Source organism: Gopherus evgoodei, chromosome 5, assembly GCF_007399415.2.
Source record: "Gopherus evgoodei ecotype Sinaloan lineage chromosome 5, rGopEvg1_v1.p, whole genome shotgun sequence".
NCBI lineage: Eukaryota > Metazoa > Chordata > Testudines > Testudinidae > Gopherus > Gopherus evgoodei.
In genome coordinates, this window is record NC_044326.1 from 134,826,407 (window position 1) to 134,840,290 (window position 13,884).

General features: G+C 48.7%; 2 protein-coding genes across 12 annotated transcripts in view; both read right to left on the bottom strand.

Annotated features, from left to right (window-relative positions):
• The window catches only part of GTF2E2 (general transcription factor IIE subunit 2), a 52,147-nt gene extending 42,201 nt beyond the window's left edge, over positions 1-9,946 (bottom strand). Inside the window, exons 1-2 of one of the 2 annotated variants that reach the window (XM_030565275.1) lie at positions 9,851-9,946; positions 2,039-2,205 (exon numbers count right to left, since the gene is read on the bottom strand). In XM_030565275.1, the coding sequence (XP_030421135.1) occupies positions 2,039-2,201 (163 nt within the window). In that variant the 5' untranslated portion in view covers positions 2,202-2,205; positions 9,851-9,946. Of the gene's footprint in view, positions 1-2,038; positions 2,206-7,292; positions 7,378-9,850 lie in introns of those variants that run through there. The other variant, XM_030565276.1, reaches the window with a different exon arrangement.
• A 3,230-nt stretch (positions 9,947-13,176) lies between these two features.
• Positions 13,177-13,884, bottom strand: part of WRN (WRN RecQ like helicase) — a 106,888-nt gene continuing 106,180 nt past the window's right edge. For all 10 annotated transcript variants that reach the window (XM_030565281.1, XM_030565285.1, XM_030565283.1 and 7 more), the window contains one exon: positions 13,177-13,838. In XM_030565281.1, coding sequence (XP_030421141.1) covers positions 13,722-13,838 — 117 coding nt within the window. In that variant the 3' untranslated portion in view covers positions 13,177-13,721. The remainder of the gene's footprint in view (positions 13,839-13,884) is intronic.

Below are 13,884 nucleotides of genomic sequence, written 5' to 3' on the forward strand. Positions count from 1 at the left end.
AAGGAAATGAAAAATTATGCCCTTCAACAGAACACAACCTTTCTTCCCCCCCACCCACAGGCATACACTTTACTGTTAACAATACCACCCTACACTACAGACCACAACTTAAACTCTTTCCTGTTTTGCGCACACACTCCTTTCCCAGATTATATTTATCCAACATTAGTACTTGTGGATGTTTGGTATAGTAGCTGGTTATGCTGAGAGAGGGTAGGCTGGGGTAAAGGGGATGATGGAAGGCTGGCAGCCCTACTGGGGAAAAGTTAAGGTCCTGGTGTGTGGTGTAGGGTAGTTGTGGCGATGGTAAGGTGTGTGCCCCTTCCCCCAGTGGGTGTAACTGCTAATCCTTTGAGAATCTGGAGCATTTTACAGCTTCATTGCAAGCATCAACACTGACGGTGCCCAAGTCATCAGTGAAAGAGCGCTGGGGTGGCAATGTCAAAGCCACAGCTTTCTGGCCAACAGCAACATTCTCAGGGCACAAGAGTCCCCCGGAGGTGTCTGAAGGAGGGTTCAGAGGCACACTGCATTTTTCTTCCAGGCACAGGATGACATCTACAGCCAACTCTGATACTCTGCTTATTGTGGTCAATATCTAGGCAGATGGAGCATACTGTCATCTGTCACTAACATAGTTCTGCCAGACAGTCAGGTCTTGAAATCACTGAACAGTCTCTTTTTTCGGCAACAAAGATAGGGTGCATCAAGAAAAAACGGAAAATCAGTGAGAAAGACCGAGGCAGAAGCTGATAGACAAAAATGCACTCAGAAGGAAAAATTAGCAGCGGAGAGGCACACCAGAATGCTAGAGCACCAAAATAATCAATAATATGCTGCAGAACTGCATTGGAGCACTGGGGCAAAGGCCTTTGGCAACCTATCGAGTTGAATGTACAATACAGCTGTCCCCGGGCTCAGCCATACAGGTCACCAGGACCACATCACTTCTATTCACTGCTCTCTGTTAGCTCTTCACTGAACATGGAAGTCAGTTTAAAGATATCTGACATGCTCTGCCAAACTCTGCATGGAACTGGCCATAGCTACTGAGACACCATCTCTCTCTCTTTCCGATTCCAGTGAAACTATTGGCCAATACAGAGCAACTTGTGACCACAGGTTACAGAACCTCCCCAGGCTGATAGATCAAGACTTACTGCTAGACAAAACAAGAATGACCCTAACCACATTGCACACAAAGCAAAATATAAAACACAGTTCTTTCTCCAAGCTTACACCTTTTTATTAAAAAAAAAATCTTAGCTAGCCCATTGGCAAGGAAGGGAGAGAGAGATCACTTTGTTGCTGACATTACTCTTGGGAGACACTCAAGGCTTGTCTCTAGTATGGGAATGACAGCAGCACAGCTATGCAGCTGTAACCCCATGGTGTAGATGCACACTACACTGATGGAAGCGGTTTCCCCATTGCTGTATTATCTCTACCTCCCTGAGCGATGGAGTGAGGTCAACACAAGCGTTCTTCCGTTGACATACCCGCAGCTACACTGAGGGTTTCTATCAGCATAGCTATGGTGCTCAGGAGAGCAGTAGCTATGTCGATCTCAGTTTTAAGTGTAGATGAGACCTGAGATGGTACAGTGATAGGCACCAATATAGTAGACTCAATAAAAGGAAAGACAGGGTGGAAAGCTGAAAACACTGGAAAGCATGCAGTAAAAAGAGCAGGAGTGATGCACAACCATAGCACACCAGGAGCTTCTTCATGAAGCAGGGTCAAGCATAAACTGGATGCAAAGTTCAGAGGCCACCATTTACATCATCCAGAGGGTGGCATGTCACTTACAGTACAGGGCCTGATCCACACTCTACCTCCATCCTCTAGAGTCAAAATTCTTTAAGAGTTGTAGAAGTTCCTGCACTCTCACACTCAGGAGCTAAGACCCAAGTATAAGAATCCTAGAGGATCAGATCTTTGGAGAACGGCTCTGGCCACACAGGCAGTTTACTGAAAGACCAACCCAATAGGGTATGTGGACAGATGGAAAGAAACAGTCAGAGGAACTTGCACCAACCTGTGTTTTGTTTTGAGCCTGATGACCCACCCTGCTCTAGTTTGGCTTTTTTCTTTTTGGAAGATGTTGACTCAGACGAGGGTGCCGCACGCTTTTCTACAGCAGGAGTGGAGAGCGCTCGTTTTTTGAATAGCTCTCGTTCCTTTAGCAGGCTTGGATCCATAATTCTGTCATGAGAAAAAGGAACAGGGAAAATCAAAACCAAGGAGGTCAATGAGGTGAACAGAATTTTAGTATTTTATTATAAATTCCCTTATTTATGGAATTTACAAATGCCTCTTTTTGAGAGGTAATATATGGGAAAAGGGGCACTTTTAAAATACCATTTCAAACGTACCAAGACGTTATTCTCCAAAACAAGAATTGAAAAGCTAAACCATCAGTGCCTGATTTTCTGAGGTCATTCTTAGTAACTGTGTCTACAAATACGAAGAAAACAAAACAAAAACAGATAACGTCTATTAGTTAGACCTGGAATTTCAGGCTTTGCAAAAAACAAAGCTTTTTTCTAAATACAATATTAATAAAGACATTTTTGTGATCTTTGTAATTCAAATGAAACAAATTTTATTCGGGTCTGTTTACAATTCACATACAGTGTATTACTGTGTCACTGCAGGAGAAAAAACAAGACTGACTACAAACAAAAGTGAAAGTGACAAGTCTATTTTCACAACTCAGACTCAAGGAAATCCATAAAACAAGCATATGTGGTGAAAAGTTAATTAGATATTTTCACAATCCTGCTGTTTCAATAATCTCAATCATAACAATGGATGCTTAGATAAGGATACTAGTCTCTCCCAAGTGACCTCTGAGGCTAATTTTCCACTATAACTCTTCCCCTGATTTTTGCACTACTGCCTTCTCCTAACTTTGGGAAAACTGGGGTTCCTAAGTGCTATCACAAAACAAATAATGAACAACTAAACTAATTCACTACAAACTGAACCTCTTATTGCTAATCCTACAGGACTTCTGGCAGCAAGGTGTTTCAATCTTTTTGTTTCATTCTGGAACACCTGAAACAAATCAGCTGGGAGGAAGAATTTAAAAAGAAAACTCTGAATGATAATTGGGAATTGTTTACAAACACCTGACTAGCTGCCCCAAAAGCCAAAATTGCACAATTAAGGAAGGTGGCCATATTTGTTAAAAAACTGATCAGGTTTAGATGGGAGATAAGACAGCTATACCAAATAAAACAATAAAAGGGATAGTAATGAATATAAATCAGAAGTTAGGAAATGCAGAAAATTGATAAGGGAAGCGGAGGAACACAAGAAGAAATCTATGGCCAGCTGAGTTAAGGAGAAGATTTTTTTTTTTTTTTTTAATATTAGGAACGAAAGAATCCTAACTATGCTATTGGTCCATTACTAGAGGAACATAACATAAGAACAGCCGTAGTGGGTCAGACCAATGGTCCACCTAACCCAGTATCCTATTTTCTGATAGTCGCCAATGCCAGGTACTTCAGAGGAAATGAACAGAATACGGCAATTATTGAGCGATCCATCCCCTGTCATCCACTCCTATTTTCTCACAATCACAGCCTAGGGACACCCTGAGCATGGTGTTAGATCCCAGATCATCTTCGCTAATAGCCCTTGATGGACCTATCCTCCACGAACTTATCTAATTCTTTTTGGAATTATACTTTTGGCCCTCCCAGCATCTCCTGGCAAGGAGTTCCACGGATGGACTGTGTGAAGTAGTATTTCCATATGTTTGTTTTAAACTTAATTTCATCAAGTGATCCCTGATTTTTGTGCTACTGGAAAGAGTAAATAACACTTCCTTATTCACTTTCTCCACACCATTCATGATTTTACAGATCTCTGTGACATCCCCCTTCCCTTACTCATCTTTTCCAAGCTGAAAAGTCCCAGTCTTGTTAATCTCTCCTCATATGGAAGCTGTTCCATACCCTTAATAATTTTTGCTGTCCTTCTTTGTAACTTTTCCAATTCTGAGATATGACAACCAGAACTGCATGCAACTAACATTCAAGGTGTGGGTGTACCATGGATTTATACAGTGGCATTATATTTATGGTCTGATTCTCTTTCCTAATGGTTCCTAACATTGTTAGCTTTTTTGACTGCCGCTGCATATTGAGCAGATGTCTTCAGACAACTATGCACAATAACTCCAAGTATCAGAGGGGTAGCCGTGTAATCTAGATCTGTAAAAGCAGCAAAGAGTCTTGTGGCACCTTATAGACTAACAGACGTTTTGGAGCATGAGCTTTCGTGGGAGCTCATGCTCCAAAACGTCTGTTAGTCTATAAGGTGCCACAAGATTCTTTGCTGCTAGTAACTCCAAGATCTCCTTCTTGGGTGGTGATAGCTAATTTAGATCCCATCCTTTTGTACGTATAGGTGGGATTATGTTTTAAAATATGCAGAATTTTGTATTTTTCAACACTGAATTTCATCTGCCATTTTGTTACCCACTCACCCAGTTTTCTGAGTACCCTTTGTAACTCCTTGCAGTCTACTTTGGACTTAACTGGCCTGAGTTATTTAATATTGTATGCAGATTTTGCCTCCTTACAGTTTACCCCTTTTTCCAGATAACGTATGCATCTGTTGAACAGCACTGCTCCCTGTACAGATCCCAGACGAACATCACTATTTACCTCTCTCCACTGTGAAAACTGACAATTTATTTCTACCGTTTGTTTCCTGTCTTTTAACCAGTTACTGATCCATGAGAGAACCTTCCCTCTTTTCCCATTACTTCTTACTTTGCTTAAGAGCCTTTGGTGAGGGCCCTTGGCAAAGGCGTTCTAAAAGTCCAAGTACACTATATCCACTGGATCCCCCTTGTCCATGTTTGTTGATCCCCTCAAAGAATTCTAATAGATTAGCAAGCCTTGATTTCCCTTTACAAAAGTCATTTTGAATCTTCTACCACATATATGTTTATCTATGTTTCCGATAATACTGTTCTTTGCTATAGTTTCAACCAAATTGCCAGGTATTGACGTTAGTCTTACTGGTCTGTAATCATAGCTGCTGGAACCAGGATTGCTGCTGCAACCTCTGGCTTGAAGCGGTTTCTATTATATACAGGGTTTACAGTTTGGTTCAATGGCTCTCAGCATCCCCACTATACAGATTATTCCAGCATCCCTGCCTTTAATTGCCAGGACCACCTCTGGAGACTTTTTCAAAAATCAGCATCACATTAGCTATCTCCCAGTCATCTAGTTCAGAGGCTGATTTAAGTGATAGGTTACATACCACAATTGTTAGTTCTGCAGTTTCATACCTGAATTCTTTCAGAATTCTTGGGTGAATTCCATCTGGTACAGAGGCTGATTTAAATGACAGGTTACATATTACAGTTAGTAAATCTGCTATGTCCTATATGAGTTCTTTCAGAACTGTTCAGCTAATACCATCTGGTTCTGGTGACTTTTTACTGTTTATCAATTTGTTCCAAAACTTCCTCTACTGACCCCTCAGCCTGGGATAGTTCCTCAGATCTGTCACCTAAAAAGAACAGCTGAGGTGTGGGACTCTCCTTCACAACCTCTGTAGTGAAGACCAATGAGGAGAAGCTAAGTGAATTACTTGCAATGGCTTTATCTTCCTTGAGTGCTCCTTTGACACTTTTATTGTCCAGTTGCCCCACTGACTGTTTGGCAGGTTTTCTGCTTCTGATGTACTTAAATTGTGGCTGTTAGTTTTTGAGACCTTTGCTAGTTGTGCTAGTTGCTCTTCGTATTCTTTTTTTGGCCTGCCTAATTACACTTTTACACTTGACTGGCCAAAGTTTATGCTCCTTTTTATTGTCCTCATGAGGATTTGAATTCCAGTTGTTAAAGCATGCCTTTTTGCCTCTATTTCTTGTCCTTTGCTGTTTAGCTATAGTGGCAAGCTTTTGGTCCCCTTAGTATGTTTTGTTAATTTGGGGTATACATTTAATTTGAGCCTCTATTATGGTGACCATGAAAATGATAGAATTATCAATACTAATGCAAAGACAGACATGTTCAATAAATATTTCTGTTCTGTATGGGGGCAGGAAACAGATGTACAGTAGAACCTGAAGAGTTACAGACACCTCAGGAATGGAGAGGTTCTTTGTAACTCTGAAATGTTTGTAACTCTGAACAAAACATAGTTCTTTCAGAAGTTTACAACTGAACAATGACTTAATACAGCTTTGAATCTTTACAATGCAGAAGAAAAATGCTGCTTTCCCTTCATGTATTAGCAATTTCTCTTTAACACAGTACCGTACTGTACTTGCTCTTTATTTTTTTTGTTCTCTCCTGCTGCCTGATTGCATACTTCTGAATCCAAATGAGTTGTGTGTATCCGCAAAAAGAACAGTAGGACTTGTGACACCTCAGAGACTAACAAATTTATTTGAGCATAAGCTTTCGTGGGCTACAGCTTATGCTCAAATAAATTTGTTAGTCTCTAAGGTGTCACAAGTACTTCTACTCTTTTCACCAAATTTAGTGTAAAGGGAAAAATCTACTTTTCTTCAGGAAAATAACTAAAAACTACAAATGGAAAAGAATTAAAACTGATGATTTACATCAAGGTTTCCTGCTTACTGATTTAAATCGTTATTAAAGTGGGTAATTTAAATTTGCTCCGCTCCTAAGTAAGGCCTTTGGGGCACGGACTATTTTTAATTCAGTTTGTACAACATCTAGCACAATGGGCTCCTGGTCCATGACTAAGGCTCCTAAGCACTACGGGAATACAAATAATAAATAGCAATAAGTAAAATAGGCTCTAAAGCCTAAGTCTCACTGACTTTAGGAAGCAGCATCCACCCACTATGCATGTACCACTTACACCAGCCGAGGCCAACCTGAGCCTGAGAAATTTACCACTGTACATTGCCAAAGAGCCACAGTAATATGTCAGCTTCCTGCACCCAGCACCTCCCACTCACCGGCAGCCCTGCCAATCAGCACCTCCCGATCAGCTGTTTCCTGGCATGCAGCAAGGGCACAGCAAGCTCAGGGGAGGGGGCGGGAAGGGGCAGGGCCTGTCACAGAGCCAGGGGTTGAGCAGTGAGCAGCCCAAGGAGCCGCATATTAACTTCTGAAGAGCCACACGTTGGCCACCCCAACGTACACACTCACAGAATGTTTTTCAGTTTGCCTTCGCTTAACGAGAAAACAGTTTACAACCAAAGACAGTTACAGTCCATGCAACGGCCCCATTACAGGACCTTTACAACAAGCACAGGATATTTTACAACTATATTAGCAACTTACTATCTATAAGCTGCTTGGATTGCTTGTGGACGCAGACTGTGGTGGGTGTATGTGTGCGCCTCCCATCCTATGCCCATCTAGCTGTGTGTGTCTGTATGGAGGTGGGGAGGGTTTCCACGATTGCCTTGAAATGTATAGATGGAAAATGTTACTAGATATCCCAGTTGCAGTCTAAATCACCAAGACCCCCACAGGGCTCAAGATGTGAATAAGATGCAATATCATCACATAAGTTCCCTGACCTTACATTAGAGGCTACACAGGAGAGATAGGGATAAAAGCACTGAATACAGGTGGGGACTCCCTTCACTCTGTGCTTCATACTTTCCAGTGCTCATGGATATTTACAAAGGACACCATCAGTTTAATCACTTGTCTGAATTTTTATGTTCTTTCTATTATTGTTACAAACGCTCAATTAACAGAAAGAGAAGATTCTTTTTCTTCGCTTTATTTTTCAGAGTTTGGTTTACTTTGTGCATTGACAAGGTGTAAGCATCTAGTCCATCTGTCAGGTCCCCCTGGAGCATGTGGGGGTGTCTCATGTAGGACAAGGAACAAGAAATGTTTAAAATCCCAGCCACCACGACAGTAAGAAGGCCAAGGACTGGGTGAGGGCCTCGGGTAGGAACCACACACAATTGTCCACTAAGGTGATGTTTGAGTCATAGGTGGTTTGAAGTGGTTTCCATTACAGACAGGGTTTGCAGTTTAGATCAATGGCTCTCAGCACTCCCATTATAAAAATGACTACAGCAGGTCTGGTTTGGGTGACGCTTGGCAACAAGTAGCAAACCCATGAACCCTACTGTCTTCTGCAGTTAGAGCAGTAGAGACATGGCTACAGCAACAGGTTCGCAGAGAGCCCGTGGGCCCCATCCACTCCTTTGCAACTATGCTGGGACTGGTTATGCACAACAGCAAGACCCACGCCTGATGTCTGTGAGTAGGGGGGAAGGAAGGGGTCCCCTTGGGAACATACAGCTATGGGGACGGGGAAGGTCTTTGCTGGCCTACTCACCTCTATGTAAGAGAGAGGGGACAGGAGAGATCCACTTTGGGCCATGCAGGCCCGTGCAGCTCGGTGGGGGGGGAGGGAGGACAGACAGGGCCCCCCCCAGGCCCGTGCAGCTCGGTGGGGGGGGAGGGAGGACAGACAGGGCCCCCCCCCCAGGCCCGTGCAGCTCGGTGGGGGGGGGGGAGGACAGACAGGGCCCCCCCCCAGGCCCGTGCAGCTCGGTGGGGGGGGGAGGGAGGACAGACAGGGCCCCCCCCCAGGCCCGTGCAGCTCGGTGGGGGGGGAGGGAGGACAGACAGGGCCCCCCCCGGCCCGTGCAGCTCGGTGGGGGGGGAGGGAGGACAGACAGGGCCCCCCCCGGCCCGTGCAGCTCGGTGGGGGGGAGGGAGGACAGACAGGGCCTCCCCCCGCGGCCCATGCAGCTCGGTGGGGGGGAGGGAGGAAGGACAGACAGTCCCCCCCCGGCCCGTGCAGCTCGGTGGGGGGAGGGAGGACAGACAGGGCCCCCCCCGGCCTGTGCAGCTCGGTGGGGGGGAGGGAGGACAGACAGGGCCCCCCCGGCCCGTGCAGCTCGGTGGGGGGGGAGGGAGAACAGACAGGGCCTCCCCCCGCGGCCCATGCAGCTCGGTGGGGGGGAGGGAGGAAGGACAGACAGCCCCCCCCGGCCCGTGCAGCTCGGTGGGGGGGAGGGAGGACAGACAGGTGTCACCCCCCCCGGCCCGTGCAGCTCGGTGGGGGGGAGGGAGGACAGACAGGTGTCCCCCCCCAGGCCTGTGCAGCTCGGTGGGGGGGGGAGGACAGACAGGGCCCCCCCGGCCCGTGCAGCTCGGTGGGGGGGGAGTGAGGACAGACAGGGCCCCCCCCGGCCCGTGCAGCTCGGTGGGGGAGGGAGGACAGACAGGGCCCCCCCCAGGCCCGTGCAGCTCGGTGGGGGGGAGGGAGGACAGACAGGTGTCCCCCCCCAGGCCCGTGCAGCTCGGTGGGGGGGAGGGAGGACAGACAGGTGTCCCCCCCCAGGCCCGTGCAGCTCGGTGGGGGGGAGGGAGGACAGACAGGTGTCCCCCCCCAGGCCCGTGCAGCTCGGTGGGGGGGGGAGGACAGACAGGGCCCCCCCCGGCCCGTGCAGCTCGGTGGGGGGGGAGGGAGGACAGACAGGGCCCCCCCCGGCCCGTGAAGCTCGGTGGGGGAGGGAGGACAGACAGGGCCCCCCCCAGGCCCGTGAAGCTCGGTGGGGGGGGAGGACGGACAGGGCCTCCCCCCGCGGCCCGTGCAGCTCGGGGGGCAGGGAGGACAGACACGGCCTCCCCCCGCGGCCCGTGCAGCTCGGTGGGGGGGGAGGACAGACAGGGCCCCCCCCGGCCCGTGCAGCTCGGTTGGGGGGAGGGAGGACAGACAGGGCCCCCCCCGGCCCGTGCAGCTCGGTGGGGGAGGGAGGACGGACAGGGCCCCCCCAAGCCCGTGCAGCTCGGGGGGGGGGGTGATGTCCTCGCGCTCCCTGGCTGCCCCGCTCCAACCGCCCGGCTCGCGCACGAGAACTCACCCGCGAGCGAGGCCGCCCGACGCGCGGGACGGGCGGGCACCGGGGAGCAGGAAGCGACGCAGCAGGCGCCAATCACGGCTGCCGATCTCCTATTGGCCCAGCGGCGCCAGCCGCTCCTCCCGTCATGCCCCGCGCGGCCGTCGGCGAACCCGCGCCGCGCGCTGACGTACGGGCCCTTTGCCGCCGGAAGTGCGAGACTCGGTTACGATGGCAACGCAGGAGCGCGGGGCTGCGGAGGGGCGGACCCGGAACCCCGCCGCCGGCTCCCTAGGAGCGGTAGGTGCCAGTGGGCGCTGCCCGGGCTCCCGCGCCGGTGCTTCCTGAGGCGGCCCCCAGAGTCAGTTGGTGCCCGGTGCCCGCCGGGGTGAGTCCCGCGCTCTTACGGGGCTGGTGTGAGTTCTGCGCTTCGATTTCAGCAGCCGCGTGGGGAGTCAAACTGCCTCCAGAAGGGGAACAGCCTCCGTGTGACTGCGGGGAGGGGGGGCTGTCCCGCGGGGCACACGCGGAATTCCTGCCCCCGCGGCTTCCCTCGCGTCCCCACAGACAATGCCAGGGAAGCCACCAAAGTGGCCATGCCCCCGGCCCGGCAGTGCAGGGGCCAGAGCAGCCAGCGGAGAGGTAAATCACGGTGGGGAGGGGGCAGGGCATGTTCACGGGTACAGCTGGAAGAGCAGAGGGGCACTGCCCCCCCCCCCAGTAGAGGCATATGGAGTCACATGCCCCAGCCCCCCCCGTTTCTGTGAGCAGAGATGCAGGGTGGTGGAGAGCGGTGAGGATGCCATTCTGGCTCACTGACAGGGGCAGGATGTCAGCTCCTGGGTCCTCATGCTGGTTGTTATCCCCTTGTGTGTGTGCTGGGTACCCCGCATGGAAACCATCCTGTTTTCTGTACACTGGTGAATGCCTGTGGGGCAAAGGAGGGGGGGTGGGGGAAGAGGCAGTGGGGAAGGAAGGGGGTAGGAGGAGTGAGGGGAAGGGGATAGGGGAGGTTGCAGTGGGGAAGGTAAAGAGGCAATGGGGAGACAGGAAGCAGGAGCTTGGCATGCGGCACCCCTCAGTGGCAGCAGCAGCAGCTGGGACTCAACCATTAAGCAGGCCCATCGCATCCCCACCCCACTGAGCATCAACTAGCTGCATCTGGACCCCCACCCAACCCGACACTCCCACAGCAGCTTTACACCCCTGCTGAGCTCCTTCCCCCCATACCCAGACCCCCCTCTGCTGAGGCCCAACCACCTTCACCTGGGCCCTCCTACAGAGGCCCCTCTAAATCTGGACCTCCTAATGAGCCCCTGTGCATCCAGATTGCCCCCCAAAAAACTCTCTAGCCCCACACCTGGATCCCCCCCCAAACTAAGCTCCTCCACATGTGGATGCTGCTGGGCTAAGCCTGCCTGCCCACACCTGAAGCAACTGCTGTGGAGGGGCAGGGACCAGCGTGTTTCTGGAGCAAGCCTGACTCTTGCACTGTGTTAAGGCTGGGTGCAATGTCACCATCAAGTCCCTGTCCTGGGGGCAGGGGAGCTGCAGTGTCATCTGCCGCCTCCGTGCAGCCAGTAGCCTGTGATCCCGCACTGCCATGCTGGAGCCTCTGCATTTAATTATTAACAAATAAAACTTTCTGAATTTAAAAATGTGCAGAATTTTTAATTTTTTGGTGCAGAATGCTCTCAGGAGTAACTATGGGAGACATTAGCTGTGGAAGTTCCTTGAGTCACACACAGACAAAGGAGGATGAAGGTTGACTTTGTGGGAGTGGCTTATACTTTCTCTTAACTATTATAGTTAGAATTAGTTATCACAATTTTTTCACACTTGTCTGCTAGAGTGAAGAGGAACTGGTGTGCCAGGAAGCACAGATGCACGAAAGGATGCTGCTCTTTGTTTATTTCACTATAAGAGGTCTTTACCAGATAACATGATTTTGGTTTATTAGGCTGACACACTCCTCCCCCAGAACAGCATGGTACTGTATTGTTCCTTTGGGTGAGGTTTTGCTTTGCCCAATGCTATGAAACATTTTCCTGTATCATACTGTCTCTGATGGGTAACTAAACTTACTGCTGCAGGTGTATGCTGGCTGATTTTGACATTACATTTCAAATCAGAATTTTTAACTTTTATTGATCCCTAATTCAAAAAAATCCAACCCATGCTATCCATACATTTTAAAAATTGAAATTTCGTCTCATATAACTGATGCTTAGAATTACAAACAAGTCTGATTTCTCAAAAAAGGTAAATGAACAGGATTACAGAAATAAATCAACAATAAACTATGTATTGTAAGTACGTTATGCAGCATTTTATTACAAAAAACATACCACAGTGCATGTACAAAGTGCATAATGGCAATTAAAAAAAGTATCACATTTTTTCATATAATTTTTTCCAAATTCAACAGTAATATAGTGAATTCCATACAGTATATCTCACATCAGATATACCGCACAGTATTATCAGATCAAACCAGATCTAACATTAGTAGATGCAGAATGCTGAGCTGACATAATATGTATTAGCAGCAAGATAACACTTATTAATATGGTGACACTGAACCATCTGCAAGATCCCCCATATTCCACATTCTTCCATGCCTACTACCATCCTTAAAAAAAAAAAAAAAAAGCACTGTAAAAACTTAGCACCTGCATAATAAACTCAATGCCAACTGATGAAAATAAGGTTATGAAGGTGTTCATGGAGAAAGTAAATGCACAACAATAAGCAGCTGAGATGGTCTGGAAAGAACTTCACAGAAGTTACCATCTAAATGGAAAATTTGGGCAATAAATGGAATCTACTAATACAGCATCTCTCAAACGGGGGTCCATGGACCCTTGGGGATCCCTGAGAGAACTGCAGGGGGTCTGCGGGCCCTACTGATCAACTCCTCCCCCTCCAGAGGTACAGCAGGGCTAAGGCAGGCTCCCTGGCTCCATGCTTGTCCCAGATGTGGCTGGCATATCTGGCAGCCCTGGGAGGGGGGGAAGGGGAATGCCAACTCCACAGCTCCCATTGGCCAGGAACTGCAGCCAGTGGGAGCTACAGGGTGGCACCTGGGGCACAGGCAGCATGCAGAGACCCCTGCCCGCCCCCACACCTAGGTGACACTGCCAGAGAAATGCGCTGGTCACTTTTGGGAGCCACCGGAGGTAAGCACCACAGGCCAGAGCCTGCACCCTCGTCCCCTCCTTGACCCCTGCCCCAGCCCAGACCCCACATCCAACTCCCTGACAAAGCCCACACCCCCTCCTGCACCCCCCCGCCCCAGCCTGATGAAAGTGAGTGAGGGCGGGGGAGAGCAAGACAGAGAGGGAGAGGGGATGGAGTAAGTGGGAGGCAGGAAGGAGTGGGGCAGGGGTGAGGTCTTAAGGGAAGGAGTGGAGGCAGGGCAGGGCCTAGGGCTGAGTGGAGAGGCTTGAGAGGTCCCCAAAATTTTAAATCAAAATGGGGGTCCTCAGATTGCTGAAGTTTGAGAACCGCTGTACTAATATAATAAACTGACAGTAAAAATCTTGGAAAGTTTGATCCTAATAGTGAAAGTAGCAAACAGGCTCTATAAACAATATTAATATGACCTAATTTAACCCTTGGGTCAGTTCTTTATGTACTTGAACTCAAGATCTTGCTGCTTTATGTGGCTGCTCCCCGCACACTGACAAGTTGTTCCAGCCCAAGCTCAGTAATGGTTTCAACTGTGAACAAATGAACATGTCCTTCAGAATGCTAGTTGTCCTGGAAACTAAAAATAAACCATCTGTAATGTAGTGCTTGCAACTCCATTCTGAATGCCAGTAGAGCCAGAATGCTTATATTATATGCTCTCGCTGAGCTTCTTTAAAAAAGAAAGTTGTTGATATTTCCAAGTTCAACCAAAAAGACCTTTTTTTGCTCCCACTTTGGTTTTCTTCCCAGTAGTAATGGAAGAATCTGTTCCCTTTGAAGTTCCAAACCATCCTGGTAACTTCCTTTTTGCAGGCTGAGTCTGGAAGGAGATAAGTATAACATATACTTAAGGCTGTGAGTCGGCC